General features: G+C 36.5%; 1 protein-coding gene across 3 annotated transcripts in view; it reads right to left on the bottom strand.

Moving 5' to 3' along the window:
* Window positions 1-17079, bottom strand: part of UXS1 (UDP-glucuronate decarboxylase 1) — a 56586-nt gene that overhangs the window by 27839 nt on the left and 11668 nt on the right. For 2 of the 3 annotated variants that reach the window (XM_084504952.1, XM_084504953.1), the window contains exons 3-6: window positions 14478-14526; window positions 12461-12504; window positions 8919-8979; window positions 4053-4233 (exon numbers count right to left, since the gene is read on the bottom strand). In XM_084504952.1, coding sequence (XP_084361078.1) covers window positions 4053-4233; window positions 8919-8979; window positions 12461-12504; window positions 14478-14526 — 335 coding nt within the window. Of the gene's footprint in view, window positions 1-4052; window positions 4293-8918; window positions 8980-12460; window positions 12505-14477; window positions 14527-17079 lie in introns of those variants that run through there. The other variant, XM_084504954.1, reaches the window with a different exon arrangement.

Raw genomic sequence — 17079 nt, 5'->3', positions numbered from 1 at the left:
ATATGCAAAGTTTTACATAAATGGGTATGGACCAAAAAAAAAAAAAAAAAAAAAAAAAGGAACAACAAAAAAAGTTAAGTTCTGCAAGTTTTTTGTAACTCACATCAGGCGTTAGAACTCTGTCAGCAACTGTGAGCACAGCAGCAAGAAGTATTTTGGCAAGCACTTTACCCGACCAGTGATAAAGAAACATTGACCAGGAAAGGCTTAAACCGGAGAAAGTATGTTTACAAGGTTAGTTTGAGTTACTTTGTGACACATGAATTCTAAAGGGCAAGTTTCGAATTTCTAAAGACCAGATTCTTTTCAAGCAAAGCAAGATATTGAAAAATAGAAATACCTTAGTTACAAGTGTGCCAACTGAATAAAAGCTTCACAAAACAGAAATCTGTTGTGAACAGGAACTGCACCTACTCCAATTAAAGTATCTAGAAACTTAAGCTCTTTCAGTTCAACTATATGCTTGAATTTGTGTCAATTTTTAATTCTCATTGATTTTAATATTTATATAACACAGATTTGGGGAGACAGTGTTGGATTTAGCCTCAAAGTGTCATTTTTTTTGCCTTGCCTCTTCAGGGCGAAGCAGAATATGTTGGTGGTCACTGAACAGAGGACAGTGTTGGAGACAGTGCAGGAATGACAACCCCAGCCAGCACAAAATATTCTGCAGCAAAAATACGTTGGTGGCACTGGTTTAATAATGTGGGCTAAGATCAGAGCCCCACAAAATCATTTTGCATCTGATGCTTGTACAGTAAATACATGGCTCTAACCAGACCTGTCTGATTCATTGTCAACATTAAGAAAACGAGTTTGTATTTCTAGCCATTTATAGTTAGCTGTAGGAAGTTGTTTGTATGCTTGTTTTAAGGCTTCCAAAGGCTGCTGAGGAAACAGGAAGAAGAAAAGCCAGTGGGAGAAGGATACAGGTTATGCATTCCTGTCCGATGTTTTCTTATTAAACTCCTATAGTTACTGTCTACAATGTGTGTGTACCTAAAGGCAGCTGATAATCAGACCTCAATCATGAGGATGGAAATACCAATTGCTTTTAGGTGCCCAGTCTGTGGTGGTACTACCATCTTTTAACTTCACGTTGAAATCAGCTGCCTCTGCCCCATTTACACAAGTAAAATGACATTTCACAGCAGAAATACATACTTCAGAGAATGAGTGAAATCATTTTAAAATTACAATATTTTTTCCCCTGCAGACACGCAGTCAACCCTAATGCAAAGATGAGTATCAACAAGACAGCACTAATCCTCAAATCCCTGTGTAAACTAATTAAGTACATTATTTCTGTCCTATACACAATTAATCTAAAATTTGATTTAGTGGTTTTTAATGTAATTCTGTTACCAGGAAGTGGGATAGGTCGCAGTAATACCAGCTCATGCATTCATTCTCTTTTGTTCTCCAACTAACAGTTATGTCTCTTTACACTAAAGTTTACAGGAAGATGATCCACAGTGCTCTCAAGTAAACATCTTACAGAGCCTGTAATATTAATGAATGTAAAGCGTAAGAGGCAAAAAAATTAAACAAAGATGAATTTCTATATATTTTTTTTCATAGAACAGAGAAGATTCCTTTCTTTATACATAACCCTTTAGAAAAGGCAGTTGTCATCTTTGACTAAAAAACCCACATTTACTAGTGGATTAAACCTTGTTATAACAGTTCGTCTGAAAAAAAAGTCTCTTTATAATTCCCAGGTACTTCATGAGCACACAACTCAAGTACAATAAAAAGTGTTCACGCAATTATTATGCAAAGCTTTATAAATTTTCTTTTCAGATTTTGTTTTTGATTATTTCTTGCCTTTCAAGATTCTTAAACTACCTTCATTACGAAATTCAGCACCTTTGCTTTTCTCCTTGAAAAGGTCAAGTGAAAGCTACATGGTCCTTGTGAGTTCTCTGCTGACACCTTTCCCAAACACTACAGCAACAAAAATTCTACTGGAGGAATACAAAGTCATTCAGCACTACAGTTAACAATAGTTATCACAGGGCTATGAAATGAAACATGTATCTTGGTGGTTTACCACTTTGGCCAGCCCAGATCAAGATCCAAGAACACTAAGTGCCACCTCATGTGTCATGGATCAAAGATAATGACTTACAGGTACTACGTAAGCATCACTATGAAGCTAAATAATTCATCAAGATATTTAATGAAAGCTACACATCTTGAAACTAAATTCACTTTCCATGTCAACAGCACAGACATTGTTCTTTCTAGATCAGAAATGAGGTCTCTTTCCAAAATAAAGTACCGATTACTTTTTCTGGAATTCAAGTGTTAAACATCCTTATATAAATTTGTTCAAACAGGACAGCATATTAATAGGAGTTCTTTAGCTGAAAACCTTCAAGACTTCTCACTCATTCCAATTTCTATTTCCAAGTGAAAAGGACTACCAGGGACTAAAATAAGAGGTATTTATCCATATGTTAGAATAAAAAGAGACGACTTTTTAATCTGTGACAATAACTATTCCTCATTGCCTCAACTTGTTTTTTCCCCTCCTTTCCTATGCTGGACACCAAACCCCAAACTGTTTTTAAACTTGAACAAAAATTTATCAAGTTGCTATACTGATATACTGATGTTAATTTTATCTTATTTTTTAGCCAATTTTATTTTAATATTTAGCCACACCAGGTTTAATTTATGTTGTTGGAGGATAAGAAGAAATTCAATAAACTGCCTACTGAATAATGTTATAACTTGTTATCACTGTAACAGGAAGAATTAATACTTCTTTATTACACAAAGAATGGGACATGTAGCAAAAGGATCACAGAACTCACACTCAGTGCCCAGTGATTGAGCATCTGATAACTGAGTTTTCTGAAAAGTTCTTGAGTGTAATCAGTTATAAAGAAGGTAACATAGGGGAATTAGGAAAGCCATCTGGCTGAGGTATAAACCACAGTGCCTGGAGCCAATAATATCCTAGTCCCATTATCCCACCAGTGGAAACAAAACTTTGAAATAAAGTAACAGACAGTAACTGAACCAATGTGTTATCAGAACAGAGAAGGAACACGTTTGCAGAACTGTTTCAGTAGTGTTGTCAAGAATTCATCACTAGCAGTAGTACAAGAGATGCAATTACTAGAGGTTTTTCCTGTGAAATTTGACCCATTAGACTACAGCATGAGTAATAAGTGGGGAAAAAAAACAGCCTCAGATCCATTGTTTTAACAAATGAAACAATTACATTGCTACAGAAGTCTAAAGGAAGGGAAAAAAATCAACAGATCTCCAGCAGAATTACAGTAACTTTCTCGTTAACTTGCTATACATTGATATATTCCCAAAGAAGACTACTAACACATATCTTTTAAATACTGCTGTGTTAGTGTCATCTTACAATTTGGCATAATAGTTTGCGGCTTATAGTAAGTTTAGGTGTTGAGTTACTTCTACATCTTTGAAGCACCACATTTTTACATTTTTTGTTGAAAACTGCAGGAATTCAGTGCTATCATTTTCCTATTCCACAAGCTGTGAAATGCTCATACCTATACTAGGAGCACTACTTTCCACAGAAGAAGCGTAAGGCAACTAATAAAAACAAGTTGACTTGCTCTGTGAAAGAGTTTATGTTCCTCTTAACTGACCATTCACAGTTGCAGATATATGCAGTCTACAGTAACTACACTCCTGAATTAAGCTTCTCAGCTCATGAGACACAGACCCCAGGTTCCGTGTAAGTGTGTGCATGCACACAGGGACATGGGGCAACGGATAGGAGAGACAGACTGACCTACTGGCATCTTGTCTTCTCACAAAATCAGTCATACAAAGGAGATATTAAAAACTTCCTCCTCCCATCCAATTAGAAAGGAAGGATTGATTTCACAGACAAGTGTTCTTAACCTCTCACCCCACACTGGCCACAAAAATCAGGCTAATAAGAAAGTATACAGGTAACAAAGAATCCAGAAGTCAATGCCCAAAATTAATTTCTTTACAGGCATGCTTATCATCATAAAGCACAGCCAAGAGCAAATACCAAGGCAGAAACTACTCACCTTCAATGTACAGGGGCTCAACGACATCGTGATTTATCAGTTCGAAGTTCTCATGACCAATCCAGTGCTCCACATTTCTTTTCCTGCCCGTAAAGAAGTTGTCCACAACTGTAACCTCATGGCCATCCATCATTAGTTTGTCAGTAAGATGAGAACCCACAAACCCTGCTCCTCCAGTTATCTGCGTTAGGACAGTTGGTATAAATTTCTTTTTCTTTTTACAGAAACACCAGACAAAGTCTACAGCATGAAAACAAAAGAACAGTAGCTTTCAGATCCTTGCTTACTCCAGGGGAAACAACTCCATTTCCATGTTCTTTTTTTTTTTTTTTTTTTTAAACCCAATAGGGCATCTAGAATTTCAAGAAATGCTTGACATGCTTCATCACTGTCAGCCTACAAGTTCAGCTAACTATTCATATCAACAAAGTCACTTTTTGTCAGATTAGAACCTTTTCCTTTTTTTTTCCTTCAAAATGGATTGTGCCCTTTTTATGAGAAAGAAATCTAAAAAGACACCAAAAGGTAAGAGAATTCTTTACTATTCCCATTTCTGAGAAAAAAAAAAAAAAAAGTCCATGCTATTTTTTTGTGAAAGATCTATAATGTTAGAAACATCAAATCCAGCTTCTGTCTCCTTTAAATGGAAGGCATGTTGGGTGTTTTAAGTACTACAAATTCTTTCACCTCTCAGAGGCGCAAAAAAAAAAAAAAAAACAACAACCAACAAAACTATTCCTTTTCTGTTCTAAGGCATCCACAACCGTATTATGACAGAATGTGTATGCACATCCTATCATTCTATTTGTAGCCTCTCATACCACTTAGTCCAACATACAGCACTTGCCTGTCTTGGAACTTTATGATATTTTACTGTAAAGAAATAAGCAGAAATAAAATATTTTAAATATAGTGGTCTTGTTCCATACCAGAGCTAAAGTATGCAAGTTCTTTATTTTTCCCCCCCTTTCTTTATTAAGAATAAACAGCAACAAAATCACTAACAGAGTAATCAAGCAGTCAACATTGCAAGTAGTAGGCCTCTGTGTTGCATGACACATCCCAACAGACATAGAAGCAATCACTTTCTCTGCACTTCATAAACTGTTTTTAAGAATACACAGAGATAACAGACAAACACTTTCAAAGAATGAAGGTAAAAGCTCAATGTACTATCAGCTATATTATATGACTACATGATCAAATTTACATTTTGAAAAAGTGATTCAGCTGTTCATTTCCACTCTTCAGTTGCAGTGACAACTAGCCAAACAAAAGGACACGGTGAAACTGTCAAACAGGTATCTAACGCACAAATGGTGTGCTACAACAATCAAGCCCTGTGCACATGATTATATAAATGCCTTAAGTTCTTAAGCTTTGACTATTGCAAAGTGAAAATGTTTATCCTGCCCACTGCCCCTGTCCACTGCTGAAAGCCAGATGAGCAAAATTTTTTTAATTTTATAATCAGGAAAGAAAAAAAAGGCAGATAGAAAAGTAACAAAATTTGAAAAGGAAAAAAAGAGATTGACATCTGTTTTCTTCTCAAAAACTAAGCCTTCTACTTCTTGTTTTCCCACACTTGTTTTTTCATATTTACACCAATAGCCCTGAGTTTTTAAAGACATTGTAAGTACCCGTTAATAAAAGAACCACTTAATTGGCCTATTTGGTATTCTTTTGGGTTTGTCAGTGCTTCCAGATTCAGTATGTGATTTCAGTTCCTTAACAAACCTGAAGGAGAGAGCAGATTCAGGAGAAATCCTCCTTAAAACAAAGCAACAATCTCAGAGCTCCCACAAACCCATAACAGGGATGAACAGGTCTCTGGTAGAATGCTATAAGCACAGGAAGGGCTGTAACTGACAGAGAACAGCCCTTTGCCAGGTACTACCACTTACACTTACTAAGGGAAAATGCACAGAAAACCTACTGCCATAAGCTTGTTGAACATTTCAAGGGGTTTGGCTTTTTTGTGGTGCCCAGGACCAAAGTTTCTTGTAGAGTTTATGAACCTATTCCTTCAATCGAGACCAAACAAAATTCCCTGCTGCACTTCTATTTCCAGCATTCCAGAGAAGACAAATTTAATGTTTGCTATATATCTTCAGTGTAGCAAAACATGCTGAAGGTGTCTTCTTCCCCGTCTCCTAACCCAACGAAACACTGCATGTAGCAGCACTCTTCTGTTATATGCAAGCAAAAAAAAAAAAAAAAAAAGAAAAAAGAAAAAAGAAAAAAAAGCACAAACCAATTTTGTTCGGAAATAAGTTTACAATTATTTTAAATCTGTAAGTCGTTTTTATGATAAATCTGTATTAGCTTTATTAACATGCCAATTCCATAGGTATTGGTAATGAACTACCTGGAAAAGGAGCTGAATTTCCCCTGGAAAAGTACACAACTGCACAGATTAATTTTTATCGTTACTTGAGGCTATGTTAAAAAGATGACTTTTCACTGAAGTTCTCAACATAACCTTCCTGTAATTGCTTATAAAAGCAAGGTCAATGTACTTCATTTCTAAATATGACTTCCTGCAAATTACAATGACATTAATCTCCAAAATCATATACTGTACATGAATCATTTCCATATCAGAATTGAAATAGCAGCACCTAGGGCTTAAATGAACATTCTTTAACAAAACTTTATACAAAAATATAATTATTCAATAGTGCCAATATGCTTTTTAACTTCAGCATCTGTGGAAGGGCACAAACATTATTAATGATTTCCTGCAGTAGACGTGTTTAAATACTTGTCTATTTCCTAGACAGGTTTATTTTTGCTCTCCGCAATCAGATTTAAAACATGTAGTGTCCCATATGGAAATTGCATTAATTTTGTTGTTGTTTTGTGTTTCTACTGGTCTACCATATTCAATTCAGAAAAACAAAAAAAACCACAACACACTGAGCCTGCGCCCACGCTTTCATCCATAATATTACCAGAAATCCTTCTCTTGCATAGGAAAGCCTGTTGCCTAGTCACTTCAGAGAAGTGAGCAATCAGAATAAGTGCACACCCCAGGACAAAGTTCAATAAACTTAAGATCTTTTGAAAGAAAGTGCCGGAATATCCAGTCTTAGCTGAGATACCACTGCTACTAGCAATCATCTGCAAATAGATTCAGAATAAGCAGAGAACTCCTAGAACTGCTCACATCAGTGTTGCGGATATCTGCAGGTTTGCAGCTGGAGACTGCATTCAGGGAAAATACAAATTTAGGATAGTTTAGGAGAAAAATACATAGCATCAACAAAATATGAAACAAGTCATCTACCAAACGTCACTTGGCTCACCAGTTCTTTCTGTTTACTCCTGACAAAGTTTGAAGTGCCATGCAAGGTCTACACAAGTCTTCTATATGCTGAATTCAAAATTCAAAATTTTTCCTACATGATGACACGAACATTATAAATGAATGAAACTGCCAACTTGAGCAGGTTTGTGAATGCCAATGAGTGCACATTGAACTAATTCCAAACTGCAATACATAAGAAATGACTATGCAACTCACTCATCCTTTTGGCCAGCTCTCTCTTTAATAATTTAATCTCTACAGAATGCAGACATCAAAAAGCTGTTCACCTCCAGGTCTGCAGAAAACACTCCTGTTCCAACTACTTGCCATCTCTGTTGAATCAACGAACTTCAGCAAAATATCCAATATCTTCAAGTGGCAAAGTTAAAAAATAGTAAAGAGCTCCACAATCCATAACAGCTTGCACTGATAATTTTCTTGTAAACACCTTATCATACCAAAAACAGTACGTTGAGGTAACATTGTTACAGTTGTATGCATAAGCACACTATTTAGGACTTTTCAGAATTAACGCTGTTACTTTCCTCATTGCACGTTCCAATTTCAACAAGGAATCGGGGAGCCTAAAAATCTATCCCCTTCAGGCAGCCACAAGCAAATGAAATTAAACTAAACTAATAAAACATAGTAACACATTCTTTACAAAGTTTTTCAATAGCAATGAAGTCATTTGTTTTTACTTATTATTTACGTATCTTGTCAGTATTCTGTCAAATTTTTGAAGAATAAAGGCAAAAGAGAACATCACAAAACTTAAGCACTTTTGTGGGGATTTGTCGTAGATTCTGCTCTCTACTACAGAGGCAGAAGCTCTTAATACATATCTTAGGTAGCTATACGTCCACTACCTCTCAGAAATGAGGACATTCTTTTTTTTGCCCAGGACAGACAAAAACAAGAGAAATTTTAGGATGCTGCTAACTTCAAAAGTGTTTGTAGACAAAACTGCAAAGCTGATGTCACAGCAGTTTACTGAATTTAAAGATGCCTTGTCCTGACTTAAAGGATGCCTTAAAGATTCCTTGTCCTGACTAAACCTGTCCTCTCCAACCTCCTAAAATGTCTGTGATGATTCAAAATATCAGAAATAGGGAAGATAAGAGATACACACTCCCTCAGTCTAACTGCTTCTTCTTAACAGTACTGCAGAGCAGCTACTCTTCTAGCCTTATGACTTGTTCAATTCAACCATACAAACTTTCTGCCAAGATGGGCCTGAAGTTTCCTAGTCTGCAAGTTTAAGCAACCTGGGAACAATAGCAATGCAGGTCTAAGTTGCTAGAAGCAGAGAACAGTAGCTTAATCAGCAAGTCAAACCCCTAAACCACAGCCCAAGTCTAAAATCTATATGCTGTGTTTGAGAACATCAGCACAGGGTAAGCGAAGCACTAGCCTATACCCTGTGCAGCACATACAACATCCAAAATAATTTACTTTAACCCTGCTCATGGTTTTAATTAATTCTGTAAGACTGTATGTAAATACCACCAAATGCTTATTTCCCAAGCGCAACCCTTGAAAAAGTTCAAACTTACCAGGATTCTTTTACGATCTTTTTCTGATAAAAATTTCACTGGTGGGTATTTCTGGGTGAAACTAAAAAAAAAAACAATTCAAAACAAAGAAGAAAAATTACGTAAGTTTCAGCGTTGCTTCTTTGAATTATGAATCATTATTCTGACAACCCCCAATACTCAAGGTAAGGTGATGCTTACTCCTTTTATTTAAGGAAGAATCTAGACGAACACGAGAAGTTACCTATGTTTTTTTAAAGCACCATGAAAAGATATAAAAACTGGTCTGCAAGAAGTGCCTTTAAACTTATGCTTAAGTGATTTTTGAATATGAATCACTCGGCTTCTTCTATCTGTTGAGAACAGGACTACAGCCAAGCATGACATCACAAGAGAATACAACCATAAAACGTGAGCAATTAATTTTTTTTTTTTTTTTTTTTGAAGTTTTAAAAAGCAAGTAACTGTCTAAAAAAAAATCTGGAAAAGAAAGTAAATTCTATTAATTTACCACATTGATTACACAGAAACTTTAAGAAGAGTTAAGTCAATGTAATGTTTACCAGCAGAACACTGATAGAACTCTTTAAAATACTTCAACTTTTGTTTCCAAATGAGTCTGAAAGCTAATCTTAATTTTCTTCTCAAAAATTACTAGACTCATGTTGTTTTAATGGTCTACAAGCTATTTTCACTTTTTTTCCCCCACAATCTTTAGAATAATTCAATCAAAACTAAAATATTCTAAAATAAAATTATGCGACCTATGAATCACAGGTGATCTTTTAATTTCAAAATGAATGCTCAGAACCTTAAATGATTTTACGGACACAGTAACAGAATTATGTTCTCCCACGCACCGGCATTAAAAAAAGTTAAGTAAATTAATTAAAGTTAAGTAGCATTTTAGTCCCAGCAATATTTCAATAGCTCATGTTATTCTTACTAAATACCAGTGTGACACCTGATAGAAATCAAACTGTGGTTACTCTTCTCCAGGAAGCCCACGTGCTAGAGATACAATCAGATGTAGCAAGCAGGAGCCACTTACATCAGAAGTTCACACTGAGATTATATTTGCATGCCCTCACAAAGACTCTGATTGAACTGACTCTACACTTTCTGATTCTGAAGCATCTCCTCTGGTTCTAGCTTGCAGCATTGGCCCAATGGAAATTCTTCAGTGAGAGCACAGATGCTTCGGTATTTGTGACAACTTTTCATCCCAGGGTTAAAGCCATTTTCAGTTTCGTGAATAGATGAAATATGTAGCAGAATCTTCCAACATTACCCATACAGGAAAACTGAAAGAAGAAGCTACCTACACTTGCTTTGTACTGTATCACTATAGAGGTCAATAACAGCAACCTTATTTCCTTTATTTAAGGTGAAACAACGTATTATGCTTATGCACCGCTGTTTCTCAGACATGTAAAACAGCCTCCCAGTGAGAGAAGGGCAAATCCACCAGTAATGAGAGTTGAAAACACCTTGAAAATTTATCAAGTTTTTTTAAAAAAAGTTAAGTGTCAAGTTAACTGGATGTGAGGTACAAGTCGGTCCCCTCCATTTTTAAGGCCAAGGTTACATTAGCCTGGCGTGAAGTCACACTGCTGCCAAAGGAATGTCCCAACCATTCTTGCACCTTCTGTTACACCAGGAATGGCTCAGGGGCAGCATGCAGGAGTCTGGAACTGATCCAGCAGAATGCTCATCTTTTGGCAACAGCTTAAGTGTAAGATTTGCTCTGATGAATACACTAGGCCTAGCAATGCTTTTTGCTGTGCAAATTATTACTAAAAGCTTTCCAACTTTAGCTTGTTAAACAACCTTTTGTCATGAGACTAGCATTAAGGAATTCTTGACTTTCCTGCCTCCCAAATGCATGAAGATGGCTTGCTTTCAGATTCTAATCAGCTTATGAGGTAAAAAAAACATTGACACTAGAGAATAAGTTCTGCAAGCAGGATCAGCCTTCGGGCATCTATTAGTGAATAGTTGCATACCACCTCTTTATGTAGATACAAAATTTGAAAATTAGTACCAGCAACATCTCACATGCAGTTGAACCAGCAGATAATATAATTATATAAAAATAATTGTTTATTATTATAATTCCCAGATAGTTCCTGCAGAGGTAAAATACATTTTCATTCTTTCTGTTCATTGCTAGTGACTTGCTAGACATTTGAAATAAGAATCATTAATGCACTGCACACGCTACTCAAAGTGAAAAGAGCATTAAGATGGCTCCTGACAAAAGCTTGAACTTAATGGTTTTACCCATTGCTCACTTTGAAAAATGCAACAATTACAAAATCAAAAAAAAAGCCAACCAGGATACCCCTACCACAATGGCAGCAGGAAATACCTGAATTACTAACAACTGAAATTGAAGATATACTGGGCTGTCAGTAAAGATTAACCAAGTCAACTGAACAGAGACAGTGCATCAAAAATTTAATCTGAACACAAAATCATTTCTCTCTAATTTCACCACTCACTGCATGAATTGTTTTGTTTGACCCATAAAATCTATGCTTATATAAAGAGATCAATGATCAGGTGTTCTTACTGAAATGAAACAGCAGATAACCACCAGTATGCCATATGTAACCATCCAGGCTTACTGGCACTGGTTTAGATAAGGCCAGACCTGGCTCTTTGCAATGCAGCATTTTCAGCCAGCTGGTTGTTTAGGATATGGAGGGTGCCACCCTAGAAACAGTATCACTGTCAAAAACACCGGTGTCCTGCTGCCAACAACTGCCAGTTTTCCCAGACTGGAGAACTCACCTGGCTGAAAGGCAAACAGGTTGGAGTGTGAGGGACCTACTTGTGAAGAGACGCTGAAATGCCTAGTTTCCCCATCCAGTTTACTAACAGCATTCAAATGGCTCTGGTGCCACAAGAGGGAGGAAATGGTATTGCAGAGTGGACACAAACAGCACAAGAAGTGGTGGAACTAGAGCATAGAAATCTACCACATTTACCATCTGTGGTTCACCAAAAAGCTTGTCTGCATTTCTCAATTGTATTATCTAATTTAACTCAAGATATCACATTCCTTTACAAATCCTAAAAGAAGTCAGTCTGTTAGGCTCATCCAAAACACATGCACAGAACAAGATTCAAAAGCAAATTGTTTTACATTAGCTGAACCATGGTAAATGATCACAAGCAAGGGAAATGTAAGGTAAAGCATCTCCAGTTCTTGTAGTTGAAACCAACGTATTTAAGCACATACCTGTACGAGACTTACTAAACCATGGTAAACTGTTCACCAGCAGCGCTAAAACCTGCAAATTCCTTCACAGGATTTGACCTGGACAAGAATTTAGTACTCACAGCTGCTTTGATAGGATTATTCAGCCCTGACTACCCAAAGCATTAATGTCCTTTGGCATTCAAGGGCCCATCCTAACGTAGATATGACAAAAATCCAAAAGTATTGAGGGCATATGCAAAATATATATCTCAAACCTATAAGGTACCAAATTCAATCGTACAAAGCAGAAATTATGCTTTTAAACTGATTCCCAAACCAAGAAAAGACCACATACCTTTTTTCTAGATCTCGGATTTTCTCCCTTAGAGGTGCAACAGCCTAAAAATAAAGGAATAGTATTTAAACTTCAAAGAAAAGGTAAGATTTATATCACAAAACATTAATATAGACTTTAGAGCAAAAACCATGGCAGTCTTTTACAGAGAGCTTCACAGAAGATAATCCAATGAACTTGAATCTTAAAGCATTCTTTATGTCAAAAAATCCTTAGACAGTTTTCACCAAAAATCAAATCACCAAATACCCTTAGCTTACCACTAAAAGCAAAGCATCTTCAAAGCTAATGCAGCTGCTCAAAAGAACATCTAGAGCTATGAGTACCATAGCCTTGTGATATGAACATCCAACATTATGATTCCTATTTAAGTGGATGTAAACACAGAAGCAGAGACATTAGCACCATTCCAAAGGTTACAATTCTCTCAGAGCATGCGAATTTAAAGAAATATCATGTTTTACATTACAACTTGAGGAAATGTTTTTAGTTTATTAGTCGTTTAAAAATGTTAATAAATGGAAATTCATTAGAAAAAATAAAATTCACCTACCAATACTTCTGTTTGTATTTTCATTGCTTTGAAAGAGGGAATCTTTAAGTCAGCATCAGTTTCCGGTTCTTTATTACAGGACCTGAATTTCTAACATTCCTGCCAAATATCAGCAAGCCCCTGTACTCCCATTATTAAGCTTACTGAAAGTTTGTCACAAAATTTACCATGCAGGGACATATGTAAATTGATAACTATCAGAGGGTTATCATTCAAAAAGGTATTAAATAGAAATGTATCATCCCATTAGTTTTCCACAGATACTGACAGTTAGAGCTAGACAACTCAGGAAATTCATGAACTGAAATAATCTGCATATTCACGTTAAGAGGAAATACTGCACGGTGATTTAAGCTCCTCAAGCATCTGGCTCTGTGGAGCAGCAAATAGCTCCTGAAACAGCCATACTTATTTTGACAGTTTAAAGTACTGTGTACAACTACAGCTTTAAAAACAAGATCCAGACAAGCCTGACTTCTCAGAGAAGTAACTTCGATCCCCAAAAATTTCACCCACTAAATTTCAAGCATTTCACCATTCTCAAACAACTGAGATTTTCAGAATGTTTGTTGTAATATTTACCAGAATTAAAAACAAAACAAAAAAAAGGAATGCAACAGACATGACCTAAGAAAACAGTCCTTCCCCAAATTTTAAGCAATTTCATTAGGCTTCTTTCTGTATTCAGAGGAACAATTGCTATATAAAGCTGTAGGAATACAAGACATTACACAGACCAGACAAGCATGGTCACACCCACACATGCAAAAGGGGTGGCAAGTACTAACCTCAAGGTGAGTATCACTAAGATATATATAACAGATATAACTGTTTAATACTTTGTTTTGTTATTATATTGGAAGCCTAAACTCACCTGGAGAAAGATCTGTTTGTGAACTTTCATAGTATTTCACAGCAATCTGAGGTTGAAATAGAACTTCAGAGATGCTGATGAAGAAGTTCAGAACCACCACCATGCTCAATACCCATGCCTATTTTAGTACTTGTATTGCCAGTACTTGTCCTTAAAACATTGTCAGTGCAAACTAGTCCCAAACACAAATACAGCCACATTTGTTCAAGAGTTGACAACAAAGCAACGTATGTTTGTAAGGTTTCAAATTTTGACTTAAACTTACGTATAGTTAATATTTTCGATAGAGGAAACAATCTCTGCATGTCCTATACTCAAGAAATTCATTTCTCAGGAGGTCTCTATGAAGTCTCTGCAGCACACAAGGCTACCTCTAGAGCTATAACTTCCAGAAAGATTTAGAGGGACCCTTTTTATTTCCAGGAAGTCATATCTACATGAATCTGTAAGAGTTCAAAAGCTGTTATGCATAAATCTAATGCTTTGATTGGTTTTAATGGAATGGAAAGTAATGACAGAAATAGTCTCTTTCAATATGACATGAGAAATTGAGTCTTCAAAAGAGAACAAAAAAATATTAGAAAACTAACCTCCTCTATCTTACTTTCCACTTTCTGATCCCCATTTTCTTGGAGAGACCTGTTAGCAAGAAAACAAGAAAACATAATTCATACCAAAGCAAAGTTAGCTCCACTGCACGAACATCAAGCTTTTCCTGTTAAAACAGTATCTTCGGAGCATCCTAAGTTAGTATTATTTTATAGGCATACTCAGAATAAATGGAAGTGCTTGGTCCAATTCCCACTGAAAACAGCTACAGTCTTGTCACAAAATTTGGCAGAAACAGAACCAAGCCCGCAGGAAAAAGTAATAAAAATAAATATGACATTCATTTTACAGAGAAAATTAAACTCAAAAAGTGTCTAATCATTGCATCAAGGTAGCGTCAGCAGAAATGTTTTCGTGTAGTTTTACAATCTGAATGCCTAAGATGTTTTCTTGAGGGTCCAAGTTTACTGTATGCTAACAGAACATTTCCTCTCAATGCCACAACTGCAATTTCAATCTAAAAGAGAGAAGGGGACATGTGCCTAGCTTTGACTGAATCTTCACAAAACAAAAAAAACCTATTGTTTAGGTTTTTCCTATAGGAAAAAACCTATACTGAAACTTACCTTAAGTGACTATTTGATGGGCAATACTAACTTTTTGCACATGCCACTCATCTGAAATGAATCCAAGCTTATACCTTGACATCCTTCAGTGTAAGTTGTGAAAACAGAGGATTGCCTAAGAAGTTGATGTCTTGCATAAAATTATGTGGTCTTATTTAGCACATAATTGTGTAAAACGTCTTAATTAGTGTATCCATTCTTCAGGTAAACTTCAACAACTGTAGAATATTTTACTTCTTGCATCTAATCTATATAATTTTCCTTAAGTTTGCATAATTCCTTTTTTTTCCCTCCCCCAAACTAAACTTTCTGAAAGGGGAATTATTTATCAAGCCTTACAGTAGTAATTTTTTGCATACTAGAGGATTCATGGGCATCCAACATAAAATGGAGTTCTTTCAAATAAAACAGAGCTCCTTTACTTGGGACCTGCAGTCATAACACCTAAGGAAACAGAAGGCCCTTTGTTAGGCAGATATATATATATGCCACACCATTAGAAGTCGGAGCAATGATTCCCTTCATACCCTTCGTTAAAACTCTGTTACTAAAGTCAGTTCAGGCTATTACTAAGGCAAAAACCTCACTGAATAGATGTCATATCAGTAGAGTGCATTAGCAGGCTGAGACAGTCCCTGAATCAAATTTTCAAGATGTTTCTTTTTAATAGCAGCAAATAATATATTCATACTGTGTTACCTGGAGTGCTTTTATAAATTCATGTGAATGCTTCAGATGTTTTCCCAATGAAAAAAAGGTACCCAGTATTTTTTATTCAGAAATCCTGTAGCTTAAGGATTGGCACTCCAGTTTAGTTTTTAATAAGCTTTTCCCCCCGTAACAAAGGCAATGTTATTGACTGAGTCACAACATTAGATCTTATAGAAATTTTTCTATAAGGGACTCCTCAAATAAGAAGGCAGATGCAGATAACTGCAGGATTTCTGAGGACAGCTTGTCAGGGAATCAACACACTGGATCCCATGGCAGCCTGTCCTCCTCAAACTGCAGAGATTTTGTCCTTCCTTCAGAAATGCTCAGCTGCTCACCTAACAGCTGCTAAGCTGCCATAGTTGGGTGACCATGAGTTAACATGGTAATCTAAATGATATCTCCATCTGCAAGCCACAGCAGCTCAGCAGCTGTTTGACTAACAGCTGAACACTTCTTGTAGGAAGGGTGGGAAACTGCAAGAAAAGTAAAGTTGACAGCCTGGGACAAGAACAAATCCCACAGCAAGTTTTCCTGGGTAAAGCAGAGTCCACAGAAAACTCACTGATTTTCTTAATTCACCTCAAACTTCCTTTATTCTCTGCCACGAAGCACAGTAACTGAATAACTAAGCCTTTTAATAGCAGAAAAGCGCATTGAAATATTCTGTCCCCTGTGAGCAAAACTTTGCTGTAGGGAATGCAGTGTCCTCATATCCTCTTCACCTTTTCCTTTTGCATCTTCCAAGAGGACGCCTGCATTCAAGCAGCAGTACCGTGAAATCTGCATGATTTGCATTTGTATGTTATGCCTTCCTATTTCTAAGGGCATAAATTCTGAGGGACATAGAACAGGACTTTTTGTTTTTCAGCAGTTAAACCACCAGCTTCTCTCCCCAGTAATTATGGAGGGGAGAAAATCCTCAAAACTTAATTTCCAATTCTAGGCACAGAATTATGGTAAACAGTGGATGACCTGCTACTTTTCCATGCTTAAGCCTGTATTGTCACTAAGATATCAGGTCTATGATGAAGGAAAGCAGAATCCCAGCCTATGTGCCTAGCTACGCTCATCAACTTGCCTGAAAACATCTCCCGGTTCAGAAAATGATCTCATGCAAAGGAAGATGTTGAAATGTGAGAAGACCCTCGGTGAGGTTTTCAGCAGACATGCACTGCACCCCTTTCTGAGACTGAACACCCTGTATTTAAGAAATGGTATCAGCTGCTTAGCAACCATCCAACAACAGCCTGAGCTGCTCTTCTGTTTTCTCCCTGCTTGACATTAAGTGACACATTTTGATGGG

The sequence above is a fragment of the Aythya ferina genome (assembly GCF_964211825.1).
Source record: "Aythya ferina genome assembly, chromosome: 1".
In the NCBI taxonomy this organism is placed as follows: Eukaryota; Metazoa; Chordata; class Aves; order Anseriformes; family Anatidae; genus Aythya; species Aythya ferina.
This window is presented reverse-complemented; position numbering and strand designations above follow the sequence as displayed.